This window comes from Chiloscyllium plagiosum, unplaced genomic scaffold, assembly GCF_037043375.1.
Source record: "Chiloscyllium plagiosum isolate Xiang-an unplaced genomic scaffold, Cpla_swu_hap1 HiC_scaffold_13, whole genome shotgun sequence".
In the NCBI taxonomy this organism is placed as follows: Eukaryota; Metazoa; Chordata; class Chondrichthyes; order Orectolobiformes; family Hemiscylliidae; genus Chiloscyllium; species Chiloscyllium plagiosum.
This window is the reverse complement of record NW_028270151.1, coordinates 32531845-32556683: the sequence shown is the minus strand read 5'-3', so window position 1 is coordinate 32556683 and position 24839 is coordinate 32531845. Positions and strand designations below refer to the sequence as shown.

The following is a 24839-nucleotide window of genomic DNA, read 5'->3' as shown; positions in this document are numbered from 1 at the left end:
GCCCATTCCTGCTGCTCATTCTTATTGTGTCATTCAGAGCTCAGTCACAATTGTACAAGAAACTCCATAATTGCGATGACTGTAGATCAAGATCTACTTCCTCTAGCAGCAAAATGAAATACTTTTAATGTATTTTCTTTTCAAATTAATGACAAACAAATAGAGGGAAAGAGAGAAAACAAATTAAAAGCCATTAATATATATCTTTTGGTATTTAAATATCGTTATGCTTCACATATGGAAAAGTCAAATCCAGAATATTAATGGACTTTTTCAAAAGAGAATCACCATTCCTAGTCTCTCCTCCTCCTCTCCAACTCCATTCTCTCATCTCCCCTACAATCCACCCTCACCACAAGTACTTTAGACTGAAGCAGCTATAATTCTTTTTGACTTTTACAAGATTCTTTACTTACATACTCACAATATGATCTCACAATATGCCTTCACTCTGAAAACTTTATTTTTAGGATGTAAATCCTTCAAGCGAAAATAGTTGCGAAATCTGCTCTAATTAGCCACCCTGAACTGATTACCAGTTCACTTATTTTTAGCAAACTACCTAAAGCAGGGTTGACACTCCACAGATTATCCCCAATAACGTTTGCTAAACAATATCTCAAATCTTGAAGTTACATTTCGGTACATTTTCAAGTCTTTATTACACTCAGTTGTAGCCACCAGTCAGGAGATTCTGAATTCAAAGTTCAGATCAGCTTTCAGCTTGAAATACACACTTTGATCAGATTATAATGCAAAAATAGAACAATCCATCTATTACTTCATTCTCTCAGAGCAGGCAAAAAGAAACAACTGAAGTTCAAATAGGTCACAAGATTCCCAATTTAGAAAATCCAAAATGGTTCAAAAATAATTTTAGCACTGATCCTTAAACTGATGACGAGCATACTTTCAATTCATTAAAAGAACATTTGTTGTTCTTTTAAAAAACTGCCTGCTAATGATTATACAGATTAGAGAGATACTAAAAACATTTGGAATAGCTTCAATACAAATTAGGAAACCCATTTAAAGAAGGGCAGAACCACAAATAATTCATTTGACTCCTTACCAAAGCATATAATTAGTGCACACTTAGGTTCAGAGAATTAAAGTCAATTTTATGAGAATTCATTACAAAATTCATTGTTGCTACATTTCTGAAAAACAGAATAATACTTTGTAAAATGTAAATCTAATTTATTGCCTTATATTCAGTATAAAACATGCTAATGATTTGGTCAAGTGTTACAGTGAAAGTTTTATATAGTTTAAAAGCACCGGTTTACTGGTAGAAAGGAGTTTATGATCTAGAATTCATTGGATGCAAAATCTCCTATGGTGTTGTTTTTGGAAATACTGGATGTTCATCCTATGCATTGAGGAGAAAGTGAGGTCTGCAGATGCTGGAGATTAGAGCTGGAAATGTGTTGCTGGAAAAGCGCAGCAGGTCAGGCAGCATCCAGGGAACAGGAGAATCGACGTTTCGGGCATAAGCCCTTCTTCAGGAATGAGGAAAGTTTGTCCAGCAGGCTAAGATATAAAGGTAGGGAGGAGGGACTTGGGGGAGGGGTGTCGGAAATGTGATAGGTGGAAAGAGGTCAAGGTGAGGGTGATAGGTCAGACTGGGGTGGGGGCGGAGAGGTCGGGAAGAAGACCTCAGGTTAGGAAGGCGGTGCTGAATTTGATGGATTTGACTGAGACAGGGTGGGGGGGTGGGGAAATGAGGAAACTGGTGAAATCCGAGTTCATCCCTTGTGGTTGGAGGGTTCCTAGCCGGAAGATGAGGCGTTCTTCCTCCAACCGTCGTTTTGTTGTGGTCTGACGATGGAGGAGTCCAAAGACCTGCATATCCTTGGTGGAGTGGGAGGGGGAATTGAAATGGTGAGCTACAGGGTGGTTGGGTTGGTTGGTCCGGGTGTCCCGGACCAACCAACCCAACCACCCTGTAGCTCACACCATTTCAATTCCCCCTCCCACTCCACCAAGGATATGCAGGTCTTTGGACTCCTCCATCGTCAGACCACAACAAAACGACGGTTGGAGGAAGAACGCCTCATCTTCCGGCTAGGAACCCTCCAACCACAAGGGATGAACTCGGATTTCACCAGTTTCCTCATTTCCCCTCCCCCCACCCTGTCTCAGTCAAATCCATCAAATTCAGCACCGCCTTCCTAACCTGAGGTCTTCTTCCCGACCTCTCCGCCCCCACCCCAGTCTGACCTATCACCCTCACCTTGACCTCTTTCCACCTATCACATTTCCGACGCCCCTCCCCCAAGTCCCTCCTCCCTACCTTTTTATCTTAGCCTGCTGGACAAACTTTCCTCATTCCTGAAGAAGGGCTTATGCCCGAAACGTCGATTCTCCTGTTCCCTGGATGCTGCCTGACCTGCTGCGCTTTTCCAGCAACACATTTCCATCCTATGCATTGGCCAACTTAAGTGTTATATATAAAAGATTTTAAAAAATGAGATTGGAATTTGTTACTCAGCTGTGATTTAATTGCAGAAAGAAGATTTGCAGAAGTGCCAGCAATTTATTCAATTCCGAGAACCTCAATCTTATTTTCAAAGTGTTTCAATCTTTTATCCAAATGACATCTTTTTAGCTGAACTCTTATCTGTGGAACTGCAACCATTGTTTTCTCATCCAATTTGTGCTGTTTAATAAAGAACAGTAAGTTTATTCAATTAAACTGCTTGTTTAGGTGAAAATAAAAGCTGCCGGGTTTATTGAGGAAGAGCCGGGAATGCCTCCTCAGACCTTAACGAATATTCACTCATAAGCCAGTACCTCCAATTACACATTTATTTAAATGTTGGATTAGACTTGAGTATCTGCAAATTAACTTTCATGTTGCTGCTAGAACAGTGATTACATCTCAAATTAACTGTGTTAAAGTTCATTGGGATGGCACAAGGACATTAGCAGTTGGAAATGCAGATTTATCCTCCTTTTATCAATCCTATAAAGATGTAGATTATCATAATTTAATAGAACTCAGGTAATAGTCATCAGTAGATGCTTTTATTTAGTCTTTATCATACACTCTCAGGTATACCTCAATTCCAATGTTTACTTCCTACAACAAAAATAAGTACTGCCTTATACTTTTCAACACAGTTCTGATATAATTTTTATAACTGACATGAGAGGGTCACAGACTAATTCAAGGGAGTCACTGGCATATGAGAGCAGCATTTTCAGATGAGCAAATAAATCTCACACACTAGTAACTAAGTCTGAGTGCATATTTAAAAGTAAATCAAAAATAAAGTAAAATAATTATAAACACAGCATTAGTGAATTGATATTCCTGCATTTTGTGACACAAGGACTCACAGTAAGGAAGTAAGTCTGTAAATAACAGCAAAGTCAAATGAGGAACAAAGCTGTCATATAATACAGAATACATAAACAGATAAATTTAACTAGGAGATAATTAACCCTAAATAGTCCAGACATATTTCACCTTATCATCTAATGTATTACATAGGGAAATAAACTCACCTCATTTCTTATTTTAGGACAAGATTATAATTCACAAAAAAGGTCAATTAAAAACCAATACGGGAGTTTTAAACAGTTTTTCACACTTTCTGCACTATGCAGATCTCTCAACTTTTCTTTCTTCTTTCTCCTTCACGCCCTTCAAACCAGTTTGTTCTCTTTTTCCTGCAGTTTTGCTTTCTGACCACATTGTCCCTGGTTTATGTGAAAGTTACAGCACTATCCCAGCACTACTAGTGCCAAGGAGAGTTTCACTCTCGTTTATCAACGCAGAAAGCAGTCAGTGGGGAGATGTCATTAATTTCAGTGCAGAAATATCAAGAAGTACTTAAGCGACAATTTCTGTTACCTATACAATTACAATCTTACATTGCTGGTATTCAGCTTCTATAAATTATCATGCCATTAACTTTTCCAATCATTTATGCACTAGTATTCCTCACTTGTGAATAGTTGAAAACAGTGAGAAAACTGAAATGAGCTGAGAAATTTAGACTAGATTGATGGAAGTGCCAGAATAGGTGTAAAATGTCCATTCACATTTCCATCTCACCTTCCTGACAGTAAAGTCACTGCTTTTTTTTCTAACAGATGGGTCTTCCAATGTAAGAAAATATTGACTAGCTGTTTTGAAAGTTAGTGTAGGGACATAACTGTAGATTTTGGAGGAATTCACCATGCTGCAGCCCAAGTCAAAGTGACTCCAGCATGTTAATCTGCTTTAATGTGCATTTTTGCACCCAGCTAAAACAAGTTACTGGTGACACTATAAAATGCTAGCTAAGGAATAGCTGCTTATGTTCAGTGTTTCTAATTTATTTCATGATGGCTTTTCTCTCTGGTCCAAGGGTGCCTTGTTAAAAGTTCCACTGCTATCAATACCAAATCAGGTTAACTAATTTGGCAAGATCTTTGTTGGTCGACATATAGTATTTTGCAGTATATCTAGAGTATACTGATGAATCTCTTTTCAGCATATGTCAATGAATGATAATGGCTATGATCGCATATTCAGAAATCTGAATGCTAACTTGGCTGTTGTGGCTAACACAAAGGGAACATCAGACAGCAACACAGTATTAAAATGAACGCTTAGTGATGGGATTGGGGTCACCACATAAATATATTAACTTGACATTTCTGGTGCAGATCAGAAATTAAAGGCACTTGATTAATTTGTGAGTGGAATACACTCTCATGCTTGGTAAAGAGGTACAATTCTAGTTATATAACTTCTACAAATTGGACAAATTGGTGAGGGAAGTGCTCGATGACAATCATAGCAGCAACAAACATGCCCACAGGTCAGGAAGACACATTCTCGTGGTTTGGATAAACAAATTACACATGCATTCTCTGGTATTTCATCACCATCTGCTGTTGAACCTGGGATACCTCTGCTTTCATTGAACCGTTTGTAGCTCCTTCTCAGTTCTTCCTGTTCCTGTTTTTCACTGAACTCATGGTACATTCTGCGCAGGACAACTAAGATCAGTGCAATGCCTGTTAATGTACAGATGGTCATGAACATTTTCCAAAGTTTAACGCTTGATTCCTGCTGTTTCAGGATACTTGGGAAGTCCAGAGTGCTTAAAAAATATTCCAGACCTGCTTTAGGAGGCTGGAGTTTGACGATCTTGTCAGAATCCAAAACTAGTTCACCAATTCCTGTTAAAGTGGCTCCAACACGGACTATCTCTTCAGTTTCTAAGAAGCCTTTCGGCTTCTCACCGCTCAGATAATGCCCAATAATATCAGTAAAACCTTGTGTTGCCTGGTGAAACCGTTCATACACTGTTTCAAACTGCGGACCTGATGCTTCCAGTGGGTTGATCACACGGATTGAACTCTTCCCTCCTTCAGGGGATATCAGGTCAAAGGGCACAACATTTACTCTTTGATGTATAATCCTTTCACTATCATTCCTGTTGCGGAAGCAAGAATTGACATTAGACAGATGGCAACATGTTTTTATAATATACATAGTCCATAAAATTAAAAACTTGATCTATTAAAGCCCAAGCTCTCACTGACCTGATTTAAAGAACAACGCAAGTATTGTACTCTTCAGAGCTATTTACTGTCTACACCAACTCTAAGTCACTGTCATTGATACTTCAACTGGATTCAAGATCTTTACCCAGGCTAATTAATTTCCTGCATACAATCCTGTTTCTTTGTAGCGGGAATTTATTATGCAGATCCCAGTATATGGTAAAACAGTTATACTTTGAAAACCTCGGCATGAATGAACACCTCAAATACATGGCACAGTAAGTAGTAGTAAATGACACTAAGTTTTTCAAGCAGCAACAAAAACCGCAACATTTTTCGGACCATGATTTTTCTCAAGTTTTTTTAATATCAAAGTAGATCTTAAAATAATTTTATATAAACAGTAGATGGTCAAGTAAGACTCAGAACTTATTGCAGTGAATAGCAAAATTTTTTTCACAAGTACAAAAGACCTATAATTTCTAGCAACAGAGATTGTTGCAGGTCTTTGCTTGGACAGTCACTCTGTAATACTGCTCCCACAATAATGTAAGGAATTTCGAAGATTGCCTTTATAAGGTGGTAATATGGCATCAGCCTTGTAGTTTATTAGAATATTTTACATCTTGTTCCTGGAGTATATTGGTTACCTGATATTTTAATACGTTGTACAGTTTTTTAAAAAATTGGTCTTCAATATAACTGTCAAGAAAGTAATGCCATACAATAGAGTATGTTACATAAAAGATATTTGAAGTAGGCTTATTATGGACGCATACCAACTCCTAGCCAAATTATTCCAGATCAGTTTGTGCTCTTTCAAAATAAGCCGCTGCATTACCCCAGTACAGTCATCCTGATAATGGCTCTGCAGACTCTCCCCAACTGGTCGAGTGATACCTGTTTGGGGTAAAGGGAACATTTAAACACAAACACAGAAAGCTGAGGCATTTCAGTTTATAGAGGATGGAAGAAAATTGATAGTTGCCCTAAAATTCAAATCAAAATCTGACTGCAAACACCCCCACACACACCCCATTTGATCTCAGGAGGACAAAATCCAGTGACAGGACATTAGAGCTGACTGTTTTGAATGCTGGAAGAGGTTTGGTTGGGCAATTACACATACCCATAGATACACTTTGCTCATATTCTTCTATACTTTTGAATAAATCCATCCATCACAGATTTAAAAATCTATAAATATCTGGAATCTATTGCCATTTGTGGACAAGAATTCCATCTTCTACAAGCCCTTACATGTAAAAGTGCTTCCGAATAGCATTCTTGGAAAATTTTGGCTTCAATGTTTAGACTATACCCCAGATCTATACACTCTTTCCAACAGAAACACTAATACAAAATTTCTACCTGTACGATACCATATCTGTTCTCCTTATTAATTAAAAACTTAGAATTTAAATCAACATGATATTATTTAAAGTTGAGAGAATAAAATGCTGATTTGCAGTTTTTCCTTCTAACTTAATCCTTGGAGTCAAAATATTATTAAAATAAAGTGAGCTCTATTCCTTCAAGACCAGTACATTCTTAGTAAAGTGTGAGGTCCACATCTGCTGCAAACACTGGTTTTAACAGGACATTGAACTGGTTATTACATCATTGCCTAAATATGCCAAAAAAAATCAGCGCCTCCTAATGCAGAGCTCCTGGTCAATGTGGGGCAGCAAGTTAGAATATCACACACTGCACAATAGTGATGGGACACGGTGCTGTGATTTCAGTCACCATATTTCAAAAATTTGTTTCTTTGTCAGTATGGAGGATCCAGCAAAATTAAGGCATATTAACAGGAGGAAATTAAAGGAAACAGAGTTTAGATTTTTAAATGAACATTACAGAATATAATACAGTATCAAGTGCCAATTCAGAAAGATGTAGACAGACTGATGAATTGAGCAAGCATATAGCACATCTAGTTTAACAGGAAGTGTTAGATAGCAATATAACAAAATTGGTACAGTTTTACAGGGGTGCAAAAACAAAATTACCAAGAAAATACTTCTTTGATCAATCTTTGGCTAGCTATCTTAAAAATACCTTCCATAGCTTAGTTTCTATCATGTGAAGCACTTTGCAAAGTTATTTCACATTAAAGATGCTATATAAAAAGTACACATACAAATCTTTGATGTGAAAGAACGTTAGAGAAGGCCTTTTCCTTTATTAAAAAGGTGAATTAGGCATCAACTGGAATAGCATTGCCCAGTTCTAGGCACTGCACTTTCAGATGGATTTCAAGACCTTAGAGATGGTACAAAGGACAGCGACTAGAATCGTACCAGGAACATAGGACTTTCAGTTAAATACTAAAAGTTGAAGAACTGGAGTTGCTCTCGCTGAAGCACAGATAATTAAGAGATCTGAGGGGTATTCAAGATGATGGAGTTTTACAGAATAGAAAAGGAAAAACTGGCTTCCATGGCAAAAGGGTCATGAACCAGAAGTAGCAGGCAAAAGAATCAGATGAGGAAACTTTATTAAAAATAGAGTTGCTGCAATCTGGAATGCACTGCCTAAAAGGTTGATGGGAGCAGAATCAATATTAGCTTTTAAATATGTGAAAGAAAAACATTTGCACAACTAATGGGAAAAGGAAATTATACGAATTTGGTCACTTTGGCAAAATAATCTTTTTGTTTATTGAATCATTCTGTGTCTCTGGACAAAATTATCGCAGTCTACAAATATAGGAAATACCAGATTATAAAATAAACTTCTTTATAGGGAACATTTTCTGAGGCATCAATTGATCAATTATAACAAATTAATTTGATTGAAAATATAGTCTAGTAAACAAAGGTTTACTTCCAATTAGAAAATGGCTTTCTGTAAGACGACAGCGAGTTGTGGTTGATGGAAGACATTCAGCCTGGAGTCCGGTTACTAGTGGTCTGCCACAAGGATCTGTTTTGGGACCACTGCTGTTTGTCATTTTTATAAATGACTTAGACGCAGGCATAGGTGGATGGGTTAGTAAATTTGCAGATGATACTAAAGTCAGTGGAGTAGTGGACAGTGTGGAAGAATTTTGCAGGTTGCAGGGGGACTTGGATAAACTGCAGAATTGGGCGGAGAGGTAGCAAATGGAGTTCAATGCAGCTAAGTGTGAGGTGATTCACTTTGTGAAGAATAACAGAAAGGCAGAATACTGGGTCAATTGGAAGATTCTTGGTAGTGTGGATGTGCAGAGGAATCTTGGAGTTCATGTACATAGATCCCTGAAAGTTGCCACCCAGGTTGATAGTGCTGTTAAGAAGGCATACAGTGTGTTAGGTTTTATTGGTGGAGGGATCGAGTTCCGGAACCGTGATGTCATGCTGCGACTATACAAAACACTAGTGCATCCGCATTTGGAATATTGTGTACAGTTCTGGTCACCCTATTACAGGAAGGATGTGGAAGCATTGGAAAAGGTGCAGAGGAGATTTACCAAGATGTTACCTGGTCTGGAGGGAAGGTCTTATGAGGAAAGGCTGAGTGACTTGGGTATATTCTCATTGGAAAGAAGGCAGCTAAGAGGGGATTTGATAGAGACATACAAGATGATCAGAGGATTAGATAGGGTAGAATCTGATAGCCTTTTTCCTAGGATGATGACGTCAACTTGTATGAGGAGGCATAGCTACAAATTGAGGGGTGATAGATTTAAGATAGATATCAGAGGCAGGTTCTTTACACAGAGAGTGGTAATGGCGTGGAATGCTCTGCCTGCCAACGTAGTTAACTCAGCCACATCAGGGAGATTTAAACAATCCTTGGATAAGCACATGGATGATGATGGGATAGTGTAGGGGACGGACTTAGATTAGTTCACAGGTCGGCACAACACTGAGGACCGAAGGGCCTGTTCAGTGCTGTATTGTTCTATGTTCTAATTATTTTTATACTTCTGCTTAAAAGTCATTGACCCGAAACAGTAATTCTTTTCTGTCTGTACAGAGATAATATGCCAGTGTTTTTCAGCATTTTCAACTAATTTCAGGTTTTCAGCATCCACTGTATTTTACCCTTTTTTAAAAACTATAATGTTTAAACTATCTTTATGAAGCACACATATGCTATCTAGTGGCAGAAAACAGGCATTGCAAATGGACAATAGCTAAGAAATGCAACAGCTCTCATGTATTCTACTAAATCTAACCAGTTCACATATGCTCCAGAGGCTAAAACACAGACCACACTATTAGCATTAAATTTAACAGTATCAGAACATTGTGATGCAATTTAAATTTCCATAAAGTAGCTTTCAGTATCATAACTTTAAATACTTCAACTGCTAACCAGAACATGAGAACACTCCAAAACAAAATCTTAAACATGGATACTCAATCATAGCACAAATGTGATAAATCAAATTCTGCCGTACAGCAGTAGGGATTTATTCTAAATCAAAATGATACTTTTAAGGCAGCATTTTATAATAATAGCATTGACCCGCTATTAAAAATACCCAGCATCTAAAAGGGACTAATATTAAACAATACTATCTACTCTTTTTTTAAAATAATGTTTGAGAACATAGAACTCAACAGTATGCCATTTGGGGCATCATACCTGTTCTCCCACTCAAATAAATAATGGCTGATTTGATTATAATCTCATCTCTACTTTCCCATCTGCACTCCCATAACCCTTAACTATCAAAAATCGAACACCGCTTGAATAAATTGAAAGAACCAGCCTATACTACTTTCTGGGGAATATAATTCCATATTCAGATCAAGCTTTTCAGAGAAATGTTTTTTTAAAATCTCCTCGGCTATTTTAAAAGGGAGACATTTTAGTTCTTAAACTATGCCTCCCTCACAAGATCAAACATCCTGAAAGTATCCATCCTATCCAATCCTCTCATGATCGGATGCATTTTTTCTAAACTCCAATGCGTATAGACTAACCTCTTCAACTTTCTTCGTAAACCCTTCAGCTCAAGTGAACTTTCTCTAAACTGTTTCTAAAGTAATTGTCGCTTTCACTCAAATAAGGAAACTAAAACTATACATGTTATACCTGAGCATTAATGCTCTGTACAACTGCAATAACACTTGTTTATTCCCTAACCCATTTCACTTGTCATTTATTACATTATTTACCCTCCTAATAACATGCTATACTTGCATACTACATTTTATGTGATTTATGGAGAGGTAATGACATAGTTGTATTGTCACTGGACTAGTAATCCAGAGACCGAGATAATACACTGATGACCTGGGTTCACACCCCACTATGGCAGATGGTGGAATGTATTCAAAATAATCTGGAATTAAAAGTTTAATGATAAACATAAAAGCAATATTGATTCAAACTCATCTGGCTCACTATTGAACTGGTGTCCTGCTTATAAGGGATTCCAGAACACACAGCAACATAATTAAGCCTTTACTGTTCTCTAAAATGGCCAAGCAAACCACTCAACAAGATAAATTTGTTAAGATGTCTTTTAAAAAAAAGACACTGCAAGTTTCCCAACATCACAAGAATTGCTGAGGTTTCGGAAGGCAGTTCAATAGCATCTTCAGGGCAGTTAGGGATGGACAAGAATGCTGGCCCAGCCATTAATGCCTGTGTCCCCCGAATAGAATTTTATAAAACATATCAGACCACCCAGATCAATGTTTGGCAGTGATTATAGTACATATCTTTGCCTGCCTTGAGAGGACTTAACTTGCCATATTGTTCAGTGCTTTCAGAAATAAGCCTGTATGAAGACCTATCTTCTATAGCCTGTAGTTGGCTGATTCAGTTAAGTGCAATGTTAATCTAATATCTTTTTCTCTTTCAAAACTCTTGCATGCTGTCCAAAAAACGATGTCTGAATAAATTTCAGACTGATATGCTGAAAGTTGTTGGCCTCCACCAGCTATAACAATCCTACGTAATACAGGGTTGATGGACAATTTCAAGATAATAGGGAGAACTTTACCCTTCATGAAGAAGTATCCTTTTCCCTCTTGTAATCCTTGACTCGGACAATATGGCAGATAATTTTCAGGCCTGGTATTTAGCCTTCTAATGAATACATGAATGATTGAATCCCCCCCACTGGTTTGAAAAGATATCTCAAGCACTTTTATGTCAGATAAGACCACATGATGTACAAGCAGAAGCTGACCATTCAATTCAATGAATGTGCTCTGTAAGTCAGTGTGATTTAGTTCAGAGTAAGACTATTGTGGAGTTTTATCCTGTAGCATTCCTTTCATTGGTGCTGAATCTAGTTGCTTATAAAAAGAAAATAAATACATTACAATTGGGCATTGTATCCTAATCCAGATGTGGCCTATATGTCAGCAAAGTAAACCTACCTCAAAATAATCACGCTTTGCCTCCTAAAAGGCCTCTATTTCTACTCCCAGCACTCAAGATGATGCACTTTAGTGATGCAAGTGAAGTGCAGTAATCCTGAAATCACCACCATTCCTTATTGGGAGTGTATTTGGCTAGCCCTCACCCCTTGGACATGCTCAGATTTTAACTATACTCACACTTGCTTCTTTAGGTCAGCAGCTTTCTAAATGTTAGTGATCAAAAACGTCACCCGATCTTTGTAACTGGAATGTTAATAGTCTCTTTTCTCATTAAATAAAGTTTTTAAGATTATGTTTTTAACATTTAAAAGTAGTGGAATAAAAAGTCAAAAGACACACTAGAATTAATTTTCAGGTACTGGCTGGACTAACCACTGGTGATTAGCATTGCTGGTCTTACCACTGGGTAGTTGAAAACCCATTACATCAAATATAAAACTCCTAAGTCTCACCTTCCACAATAGCATACTCCACACATTTTCCTGGAGTGGCATTCAAAAAATCCACCAACTGCTTGTTGATCTGAAATTTTGGGGCTTCCTAATTTAAAAAAAAGAAACAAATGAAGTAATAGGGAACACAAGAACAGGACTAGGCCACTCGACCCTTGAAACTTGTTCAGTTATTCGTTTAGATCATGGTTGATCTGTGCCCCAACTCCATTTAGCACCTCTTGCTCCAAATCCTTTGATACCCTTATCCAGCAAAAATTATAGAACTCAAATCAATTTCTGTTAATCTATCATTTACATTCTTTTGGGTTGTGAGTTTCAGTTTTCCATAAGACAATACAAACCAGTTTCTCTATTTCACTTCTAAACAACTTAATTCTAGTTCTGAATCCTCTCCACTATTAATTATCACATTTGACAAATCCTGTTGGTTAAAGGTTTGGTTATCCTAAACACAGGAGGGGCAGACGGACGAGGGAAAGAAGCTGAACTGAGATAAAGGGTGAGAATAATGAAGCATAGTGGAATCATTCATGGAAGGGAACATCATGCAGACAATTTCAAATGACCAGTTCGCAACTGCCCTGTTGCTGCATAAACATAGCCAGGTGTACAAGACAGGAATAGTTCCCAATAAAAATCACAGTCACCACTGTCCATTATCTAACCTTGCCAGTGTGGACTTATCTTTTAACATCATCAACCACATATTCTTTCTCCATTGCCTTTAAATCCATTGTTCAACCAAGTGACCTTGGAGTTGTTCCATTTCATTTTCACCCATCTATTAATAACCAAGAATCTTCTGCAGTGGATTCTCTTTACCTGTTGTTTCCCCAAAGAATTATCCTTCACTCCCATTTCTTTTTATTTATATGCTGTCACTTGGGCACATCGTAGTAGACATGGTAATCTGATTTTGAGAATTAACAAGTAACAGTTTCCTCAGGTTAACCATTGGGAACATTCAAGCTACCATTTGGGCCAGCAACACACACCATATCCATGCCAATAGTTCCATCCCCATTCCTGACCACTGGCACAGACTGCTTGTTTTTGTGATACCCAAGTTGAGCTTTTGATTCCAGACTATAGTCAACAAAAACAAGAGTTAATTTATAACTAATTGCTGCACAGAATCCCATTAAGAATCTCCCACATGTAAATGCTGAAATGAGTCACGATACAACAAATTATGCATCAAATTTTACCATGAGAAGAAAGGAGAAATAAAAAATGATATTGATTGCACTTAAATGCAGATTTCAAAGTTTCAGCATTAATCAAAGCACTTCTCAGTCAATTAAGTATTTTTTAAAATGCTATCACTATTATAGCATAGGGTAAACTTGAAGCCAATTTATGTACAGCAAAGTTCCACAATTACCAAAATAGTACATAACCTGTTTTTAGTACCATTAGGACAAAGCAAAGGATATATTAGTTAGATCACCAAGAGATAGCCCCTGCCATTCTGCAAATAGGATCTTTTAATCCTCCCATGAGACTCCGTTTAACATTTCATCCAAAAATACATGTTACCAAGTACAGATTCAATTTCAACTCTGGTCATGAATGTGAAATACAACATTCAATTGAAGCAATCGTCATGCAGGAACATTGACAAAATTGGAGGCTTGCAAATATCAGCTGTACTTTGGCATTTGTTGAAAAATATTGCCAACTGTGGCTGTATTGCACCATTGACAGTTTCACTCTTAATTTTAACTATTCCAACTTCATTGAGCGCACTGAGTAGATTACAGTTATTTCTGTCAGTGTATTTCATGGGCTGCAGTATAGCCGAAATACACCTCACTGAGAAGGCATTATCCAAGGAAGTGTTTTTTTTTTAAGTCTTGGAACATGAAGAATTTGTCTCATTTATATCAATCCATCATAAATGCATCAATCGAAAGCAAAGTACCACAAATGTTGGCAATGAAACTTAAAATGTTAACTTTTCTTTCCACAGATTCTGTGAAACCTTCTGAATTTCTCCAGCATTTTCTATCTTTTATTATTGAAACCTATTACTAACAATCTCACCCTCCCAACGGAAGTTAGAATGAGAGCCACAAGAGTGTGTGTTTATGAGGTACTTGCAAGAAATGAATGATTCTTACCTTTAATACTTCCACTGTTGATCTTTTCTTTCTATACAAATAGTAAAACAACCCAGAAAATGCAAAGCTTGACCCCAAGCAGACCAGCTCCACAGTTGAAACAGGAATCCTGTCCATCTCGTAGCTGGATTCAATCAATTTCTTTTAAAAAAAAAACACATGGACAATGTTAGACAAGATCCAATGCAAAGTATGCAATCACTGACTTTCCTTGCATTTTCTTTACAAACATAAAGAGATGATCAATAGCTGTAATTTGTTCTTGGAATGGCTAAGATTGTATTCACTGCCCATCTCTATTTCCTCTGAGCAGATAGTAGTAGTGGTAAGCCTTCTTGAATAACTGTTGTTTTGCTGGCACTGGAACACCTGAAGATAGTAATAATCCAGCACACATTATGTCTTAATCAGAATGGTATGTACTCTAGGGGATGGTGTTCCCACAAAAAGCTCTTTGTTCTTCTTTGTGATAGAGGTCCAGAGCAAGGAGATTTTGCCAAACTGCTCTTGAACCTGCTACAACTCTGATGAGGCAAGAGTGTGCTTGAAATCAAGCCAAACTACTCCACGACCTATTCCCAATGTGTGAACATCTCATTGAGTCACTAAAATAATCAATTTGTTTCTCTTCGTGTCTTGATAGGACATTTCAATAATATCCTGCATGATGATGGATATCTTGATTATATCATCACCTGCTGTATATCGCAAAAATTCATAAAAGAGATTATAATCGTCCCTTTTGTCCCTGAGCAGTGCCAAGTCTATCTAATATTGCCCTAGAAGAGGAAGGTATGTCAAAAATGTGAACAGCAGGTGATGATAGATGTCTTATGTTACAACTATACAGTACATCTGCAAGTAGTTGTTTCCATTACCAAGATGCTGCTGTCAAGCCAAACAGATACTCTGCCTACCATGTAAGTGAGTAATGAGATACCTAAATTTCAGTGCTGGTGTGGTGTCCCAACAGGTGGCAGACTATATTAAACAACAAGTCCCATCAACCATTCGCAGCAGGCAGCATGCTGATCATGCTCAATTACCCTATGCTTTAAAGTCTCAGAGAAGTATATCCAACATTAAACATATACTAGTGAAAATCATTTATTAATGAATGAAGATTGCATTAAATTTACACCAAAACCCACTTTAAGATAATCAGTTTGGCTCATAGTGTGGTACGTTTGTCTGCTTGAAGCAACATACATATAGAAACACACAAGACCATGTTTTATGTACGCAAAAGGAATTTGTATAGACATTGCACCTTTCTAAAAAGAGATCATGGAGACAGCCAATCTCTGATTCACCACCATGGCAACACGTAACCAACTAGAATCTACCTACCTGGTCTGAGTTCTAAGATAGATCATTAACTGTTCTTGCTGTATCTTCATGCCAATCATGCCCCAACAAATCAGCATTCTCTTTTTGTGCTGTATGTAATGGTTTCCCTTTTGTCAAATGTGTTTCTTGAATCATAAGTACATGGTAAAAAGATTCAACTTCTTGACTCTTTTTAGCAATGTTTAAATTGAGTGGAAAAATAGCGGGAAAAAAAAGTTGATCAAAAGTCCAAACTAAAAAGGGTAGAATGAGGTGACTTTCTCACAGATTATTTGGCTTTGTCAGTGAAATTACATTGCTGTCAGCCACAGAATGATAAACAACCCCCAGTTCACGTAGCAGGTCAGTTAGGTGTCAGAACTGAGTTAACAGTTCAGCTTTCAGGATGTTTGCCAAGACCAAAGATATTGATTCCTGGATCGTTCTCTGAATGCTCAGGAAATACTTCAGATACATTCATTCAATTGGTATTCTTTAAGGGTTATCTTTTACTCATTGAGAAACAGTGAGAGATGAATATATAGCATTGCTTCCTTACAAGCCTATCTACAAGTCAACAACCCTCAAATCTGAGGCAAAACAAAACTGAAATGTCCAGAGAACTGTTGCTAGGCAACTTTCAGCACTAAGTCCCTGTCAAAACTCAGTTTGCTTATCTAGCAATTAAAATCATAAACAATGTCTTATCACCCTTTAAAAGCTTTTCTCTCAAACTCTTTTCTCACAAACAGTAGACAATCCCCTGTTAATTCTGATCTTTTGATTTTCCAGTTCCAAGAAGTCACATAATAAACTCTCTGTAAACCAAATATTGTCCAAATCTTCAGTTTCCAATCCTCATAATCCACAAATGTATATGTGTGTTCACAACAGATGAGTTGCACTAATCTGTCTTAAGCATTGTACATACACCAATCACAGTGTGACCATGGTGAAATGCATGCAACTAAGACTGGTGATACAAGCGAGATTCAAGCAAGCTGCTCTGGAGGTGTCAAGCTTGAGTGTTCCTGCTTTCATTCATACAAACAATGCATAGTCCATCAAAACTATTTGCAATTACATTATGACTTTAATGCACAAAGCCAGAAATGACACGTCATAGAAGCCTCTACCAAGACAAATTTGACACTGAACTATGAAGATTTTAGGACAGCTGAAACAATAGCTTGATCAGAGATGGGTTTTAAGTACCATTTTAATAAGCAGGAAAAAGGATTGGAAAGTGGAGAGGTTTTGGGAATTAACTCCAGACCCTGGAACCTAGGTAGCTAAAGACTGGTGCAGTGACTAAACTTAGGGATGTACAAGAGGTTAGAATGGAAGGGCTGCAGAAATCATGGAGAGTTGGAGAAAATTCAAGATTATGAGGGTCAAGGTTGAAAAGAGATGTAAAAACCAGAATGAAAACCATGATTTTAAAGTTGAGACTTTGCTGCAAAAAGAACTGATTAGCAAACACAGGGATATAGGGAAACAGGACAGTAGGATTCCAGATATGGACAGTGAACTCTCAAATTTGGTTGGGAGGGGGCAGTCAAGAAAATGTTGGCTGGATGACTGGTTTACGGTGCAAAGTGATACCAATAGAGAGAATTCCCATACTAGCTGAGGTTACCATGAAGACTCAAAGATCTCAACCTTGTCCCTTTCCTGAGGCATGGTGACCCTCAGGTTAAAACACCACTAGTCATATCTCTCTAATGAGAGGGCAACTCTATTGTCCTCTGAAACTGTGGCAACTTTACCTTTATAATTCAACTTATATGCAACCTAGATACTTAATGCAGTTAGTCTAATTTTTATGGCAGCCAGCTATTGTTGCTGTTTGTAATCCACGACTGTAAAATGAGTTATATTATCAAAAAACATCAGCATGATTTGCAAAAATCACAAGAAGTTTGGTCTGGAACATTTGTTTTGCTGCTAACCGGAGTTGATCTTTTAAGATCACTGTTCAGATATTCCCTGCGAGGAAGGGTTTGAAATATGTACCTTGGTAAACTGGAGGTTTCTCCAGGTTAGCAGCTTCTTCATTCCAGAGATCAACTGTTAGCAGCCTTCTATCTCATCAGCATGTATTAAGCATCTTGTTGGTGACCTCTGTATTAAATGTTGCCTGGTATGGCAGTGTCTATACTTTGAGTAGAAAAAGACAGTGTGGGGCTGACAAGATGCAGGATTTACTGGCGTGTTTTCTCTGGCCAATTTTCAGCCAGCCGAGTATGCCATATCAACTCACCTTTTCAGATACCCCTCCAAACAGTCAGCATGCAGAGGCCTGGCTTAAACTAAACTAAAAGTGACAACTTTAAATGATTAGTTTTCAGGTAACTTAGAATATTGTTTCCCAGTTTTGCAGGTAAATAAACTATTGCTATGGAGAGAAACTGCCATAAGAATCAATGCATATTAATTTACTAGATATTCAATATTTTAGTGACCAGTGTTGTTACGCTGAATATCTTAACCCATATGTGTGAAGATTAGAGTAACCTTCTAACGAAAACCTCCTCCATATTACAAAATGCTGTGTTTCAGATTCTTTTACCCAATTTCTACACTTAAAACTCATCTCCCTGATCAGTTGCAGCACAATCCAAGTGTATTTTTATTTTTCCAATTATTTTCCATTTGTCTTAAGATATTGACTTTTGCTAAAGTTCCATTGCACAGTTCTAGCAATTATCCAGTACCTCAGCCAAATGGCAAAACATCATACAGGAACCTAGAAAGAGACCATCAGCAGTGGAAGCATCAACTACACACAGACAATTGCGAGAAAATGTGTGTAAAGTCAGCAGTGAGAAACCTGGTTGATTGAGAAAAAGAGAAACATAAACATCATCTTTAGATAAATGTGAGGTGCTGCATTTTGGTAAGACAAACACAGTGCAGGACTTATACAGTTAATGGTAGAGTCCTGGGGCATGTCGCTGAACAAAGAGACCTAGGGGTCCAGATGCATAGTTCATGGAAAATGGAATCACAGGTAGACAGGGTGATGAAGAAGGTAAAAACCGAAGGTATTTGGCACGCTTGCCTTCACTGGTCAGAACACTGAGTACAGGATTTGGGATGTCAGCTTTACAGAACATTGATGAGACTGCTTTTAGAATATTCCGTACAAATCTAATTACCCTTCTTTAGGAAAGATGTTGCTAAACTTGAGAGGGTGCAGAAAAGATTTTCAAGGATGTTGCGGGGACAGGAGGGTTTGCATTATAGGCAGAGGGTTGAATAGGCTGGGGCTATTTTCCCAGGCACGTCAGAGCTAAGGGTGACTTTACAAAGATGTATAAAATCATGAGGAAAATGGACAGGGTGAATAGTCAAGGTCTTTTTTCTCGGGTGGGGGAAATCCAAAACTAGAGGGCATAGGTTTAATGGGAAAAGATTTAAAAAAGACCTAAGGGATAACTTTTTCAAGCAGAGGTATGAAACAAGGTGCCAGAGGAACTGGTAGAGATGGGTACAATTACAATATTTAACTGCATCTGGATGGGTATATGAATAGGCTAATTAAGAATTAACATAATAAAACACTTCAAAAAACATTTTCAGAGTATATTAATAATTGCACAACCCCCTATGTAAAGTATAACTCGCTCCTCAACTTGCTTTATTACACATTATACCAATGCTCTCCTGGTAAGTTCCTCAGCAATCATCACATGAGTCAAGAGTAAACATTTTGAACTGGGGCCAATCTCTGAAACCATAAATGTTATCACAGCATAGGGAAATTCCAGTGTGTCACATTGATCCTTACAATACATGTAAGGTGCACCAATTCATTTAAGAGGGATATGGGCCAAATGTTGGCAAATGGGACTAGGTCAGATTGGGATGTCTGGTTGGCGTGGGCAAGTTGGACCGAAGGGTCTGTTTTTGTACTGTATGACTCTATAATTCTATACTATCCTATAGATATTAGTTAATTTATCAGTAACTGGAGACAAAAGCTGGAAATCTCTGGTTTGAATCGTATTTTGACAGCGATTTAAACACAAGACCACTGGCACAGACCTCACTTCCCCTTCTGAAAACTTTGGGGATTTTTTTTCTTTCAAGACAAGGGAAGAATACATAATCATTCAGATTACAAAAATTAGAGGTGTGCACCAGTGTTAATAATTAACTGTCCTGGGTCATTTTGGACTTTTCCAAACTAGGGGGTCTAGCTAACCCTATGTATAATACAAATTAAAAAATTTCCAGACTAGGCAACCAATTGTCAAATTAACTTTAAATTAAATAAATGTGAATTTGATTAAAAATGTAGAAATATCACGTATAGCTTCACAGGTAAACTGAATGAGCAGGAGAGCAATGGATTTGGGATGCAGGAAGCACTGCAGGCCAACAAAGCAATTAATAATGTTGATAAAGCACTTTTATTTATTTCTAGTTTATGATATTCAAGAGTAATGAAGTGGCATTAAAACCCTAAAGGACCTTCGTCAGATAACTGAAGAACAATGTGGGCATTTACGGTTGTAAAAAGAACATTTCTAAATGTTCGGTTGTAAAAAGAACACTGGAGAAAATTCAAAAGAGAATTTGCAAAAAAAGGACCAGATCAGAAAGACCAACTATCAGAGAAAATTGAATAGGTTGAGGCATTTTTCTTTCAAAAATACCACTTAGAGGTGATCGGATAAAGATCTTTAATATGAACTGGACAAGGTGGACAACGTTTCTAATTGTGTGATAACAAAACTGGGGCCAGTTGATTGTGACTAATCAATCCAATAGGAAATAAGGAGAAGTGTTACAATTCAATGGTCAGAATGCAGAACTTTCCACAGTAAGTGGTTGGCACAATTAGCTTTAATGCTTTCAAAAGGAAGCTAGAAGGGTATATCAGAGAAAAAGGAACAAAACCGTATGCGGAAATACTGAAGTAAATGGAATAAGAGGCAACTTGTATATCATATAAAGACAAACCTAACATAGCTGTTTCTGCGCTGTATATTCTATATAATCCAATATAATTATTCCCTGCCACAACAGTATTATTCCTACATCAGTGGATAGATCCTTTCCCAGAACAGGTAATCACGGTCATACTTACAAACAAGCAACATAATAAAATCTTCTCAGCCTTCTGACAAGTGTTTTCCTTGGCTAATTAAGAATTAACGTAATAAAACACTTCAAAAAACATTTTCAGAATATATTAATAATTGCACAACCCCCTATGTAAAGTATAACTCGCTCCTCAACTTGCTTTATTACACATTATACCAATGCTCTCCTGGTAAGTTCCTCAGCAATCATCACATGAGTCAAGAGTAAACATTTTGAACTGGGGCCAATCTCTGAAACCATAAATGTTATCACAGCATAGGGAAATTCCAGTGTGTCACATTGATCCTTACAATACATGTAAGGTGCACCAACTCATTTAAGAGAGTGCAACAGGATGTCACAATACATAAAATATGGACAGAACATATTGTAATAGAATATGAACACCCTCTGCCATAAGTGAGATTCATTTTTGAAATCTTCAGTTCAAAAATGATTTGCACATAAAGGTATCAAAAGTGCGAAGTGATAAAGACACAGCCAAGACAAAAAGACATCGCAGACATAAAGGAAAAGGACATTTGATAAATTTCAATGTTTATGGAGTGGATGGAAAAATAAACACAGCATAGTGAATTAAAAGTCAAATCATATAGAGAAAATGACAACAAAAATATTAAAGATTAAATGAGACAAATAAAGGGAAAAAAGGGGAAACGTGATTAGAATGTGACACGTTTGGAATCTCTCTGACCATCAAACACCTAAAAACTGTGGAACCAAAATATGTGTACATCATATAACTCCTGTGTTAGGAAATCCAATAATCTAGAAGCTTTTTGAATGGATACATGGAATACATGGCATCATGATAGCTCAGAACTCTAGAGTGGAAACATGGATGATCCAATGCTCAGAAAAGCAAAACAATTTTTATTATCCTTTATAAAATTGCACAATTGAGACAAATTTTATATCTAAACTTTGACCACATATCTGCTCCTTGACTGAAATCACAGTCCCATTTATCATTAACAACAGCTTGTGCCAATAGCCTCACTAATCTCGACAGTAAATTCTGACTGAATACTTTCAAATCGGTATGATGTGTCATTTGTTTCATATAAAAGATCTCACCTGTCAGAAGACAACAGCATGCAGTACAGGAGCCAGATTGTTAACAATTCTTAGTAAATTTCCTTCAGACAGTTCTCACACTGCATTATCTGTCAAAACACATAAAAATTATAACAAATGAGGGATTAATGGGATGTGCAGACTCTTGAGAAGCTGCGGTTGTTCTTTATAACAGAGACCAGGATTAGATTTGATTGAAATGTTCAACATTATGAAGACTTTGATAAAGTAAATAAGGAAAAACTTTTTCAGTGGCAGACATGAGAAGTAGGAACACAAGAAAAACTTATCCCATCAACAGAAATTGCTGGAAAAGCACAGATCTGGCAGATTCTGTGGAGAAAAGATTTTAATGTTTTACATTCAGTGACCCTTCTTCCTTTCTTTCCCAGCTGTTTCTGTTTCTGATTTCCAGTATCGGTAGTTATTTTGGTTTCTATTTATCCCATCAAGCCTGCTCTGCCATTCAGTAAGATCATTTGGTTGATGTGTTGCTGATCCGAACTCCAACTCCACTGTCCGGCCTGTTCCCAATAACCGTAGAGTTCCCTACAGTTCAAAACAACTAAGGTTGATAGCTCAGTGGGATACAGGTGATGGCAAAGAACAACAGGAGGAAACTTTTATTTCACACAACAAATTGTTTTGTGATCTGGAATGCACTAGCTGCAAGAGTAAAAGCACTCATCTATAAACGAGAATAAAGACTAGAAGAGACATAATAAAAGATTATGGGGACCCAATGCAACTCTTAACCATAGATCAACAGGTCAAGATGGGCCAAAGGTCCTTCCTCTGTGTTGTTTCATCCTATGACTCTACTTGGAGTAAACACAGCCCTTTCCTGCTGTAACTCACTCTTTCCCAGGTCCTCCCTTTTTAGATGTTTAAGGTGGAGTCAGTGATTTGGGATGTTTCACCCTGGGGTGTTGGGGAATGGGCCCTGCCCGCACTCACAGAGAGGTCATGCCCCTAACCCCACTGTCGCTGTGACCCAGTTACCGAGGGAACCGCTCTCCGGCCCACACACAGTCACACCCGCCTGAGCCTGCACAGCACCCTCAGATACTCCACACTGCCTCCTCAACTCACCGCGCATGCTGACAGGAGACCGCTCCCCTTCACTCCCGTCCAGTATCACTCGAGTTCGTCCGTTACCGAAACAACGTTCACCAACTCTAACCTGCCCGCTTCTCCCAGTAGCAGTACCAAGGAATTCTGGGAGTTATAGTCCTTCAACCATAGACACAATACCCACAACGCAAGGTTCACACCACATCCCAGCCTGCACCACGCGGCGCTGTGGATGCTGGGATCTGTAGTTCAGCAATCACCCTTCTCACCTGGAGATCCACACCTGAAGACTCTGCACATGCGGCTTTTCATTTTCAATATAAAGCGAAGGTGCTGACAGTCTGCGAAATGTGAATAATATCGTCACTGAAGTTCATAAGACTTTTTTCCTTATTGGTTGTGGCTAAAAGACAATGTTTGTTATTATTTTAAATAGCTAGTAATTAATTGTTATATAAATACTTATTCTGGGTGACATATTAAGATTATAAAATATAGGAGCAGAATTAGGTCAGTAAACTCATTGAGCATGTACTGCCATTCAATCATGGCTGATATGTTTCTCAACATCATTCTCCTGCCTTCTGTCCATAATCCTTGATCCCCTTACCAATCAAGAACATATCAACATCTGTCTTAAATTTACTAACAGCTTGGCTTCCACAGCCTTCTGCAGCAACGAATTCCACAGATTAACCACCCTCTGGCTAAAGGAATTCCTCCATATCTCAGTTCTAAAGAGCTGTCCTTTCACTCTGAGTTGTGCCCTCGGATCCTCATCTCTCCTACTCGTGGAAACACTTTCTCCACATTCAAACTAACTAAGTGTCTCAGAATTCTGTAAATTTCAATGAGACCCCTTACCACCTTACCCAATCCTTCTAAACTCCATCAAGTACAGACCCAAAGTCTTCAACCACACCCTATGACCAGCCCTTGATCTCTAGAATCATTCTTGTACAATTCCTCTGGAACCCCTCCAATGCCAGCATAACTTGCTTTCGACATGGAGCCCAAACTGCTTATAATAATATAAATGTGGTTGGATCAGAGTCTCATACAATCTCAGCAGTACATCTCTGCTCTTGTATTCTAGCCCTGTTGAAATGATTACTAATAGTGCTTTTGTCTTCCTAGCTGCCAAATGAACCTGCTTGTTAACCTTAAGAGAATCCTAAACTAGGACTCCTAAGTTCCTTTGTGCTTCAGATTTCCAAAGCCTTTCTCCATTTAGAAAATAGTCTAAGCCTCTATTCTTCTCACCAAAGTGCATAACCTCACACTTTCCCACATTGTATTCCATCTGCTACTTCTTTGTCCACTGTCCTCGCCTATCAATGTCCTTTTGCAGCCTCCCCACATCTCAACACTACCTATTCCCCAATTACCTTCATTACTAAGTTTGCAGATAACATTAATGTCCTCAGTTCCTTTGTCCTCATTATTAATGTATAATGTAAATAGTTGTCCCAACACTGACCCATGTCAGTATAATGTAAATAGTTGTCCCAACACTGACCCATGTAGAAGTCCATTAGTCACCAGTTGCCATCCTGAAGAAACCGACTTTATCCTCAATCTTTGCCTTCTGCCAGTCGCCAACCCTCTATCTATGCTAGTACCCTGCCCCTAACACCATGGGTTATTTTCTCATTTAGCAGCCTCCTGTTTAGCAACTTGTTAAAGGCCTTCATGGAAATTTATGTGGATTATATTGGGAACCAGAAGCTGTAAAATGGTGTTAATGTGTCTGTAAGTAAAAAGAAACTCAACAATTTTAATTAATGAAGAAATATAGTGAAAATTCAATTGGCTGGGAAAAACCT

The 24839-nt window shown here is 37.9% G+C and overlaps 1 protein-coding gene across 3 annotated transcripts; it reads right to left on the bottom strand.

Annotated features, from left to right (window-relative positions):
* Positions 1–3011: 3011 nt before the first annotated feature.
* Positions 3012–23305, bottom strand: mul2 (mitochondrial E3 ubiquitin protein ligase 2). Of its 3 annotated transcripts, none has more exons than XM_087993472.1 (6): positions 23283–23305; positions 21940–22028; positions 14419–14559; positions 12293–12380; positions 6288–6408; positions 3012–5438 (listed from the first exon to the last, which is right to left on the bottom strand). In XM_087993472.1, the coding sequence occupies exons 3-6, from the start codon at positions 14533–14535 to the stop codon at positions 4709–4711; spliced, it is 1056 nt and encodes a 351-aa protein (XP_087849598.1). In that variant the 5' UTR covers positions 14536–14559; positions 21940–22028; positions 23283–23305; the 3' UTR covers positions 3012–4708. The 3 variants fall into 3 exon arrangements, with proteins under 3 accessions (XP_087849598.1, XP_087849597.1, XP_087849596.1); XM_087993471.1 differs by lacking the exon at positions 23283–23305 and adding an exon at positions 23032–23196; XM_087993470.1 differs by lacking the exons at positions 21940–22028; positions 23283–23305 and adding an exon at positions 18465–18577.
* Positions 23306–24839: the final 1534 nt, after the last annotated feature.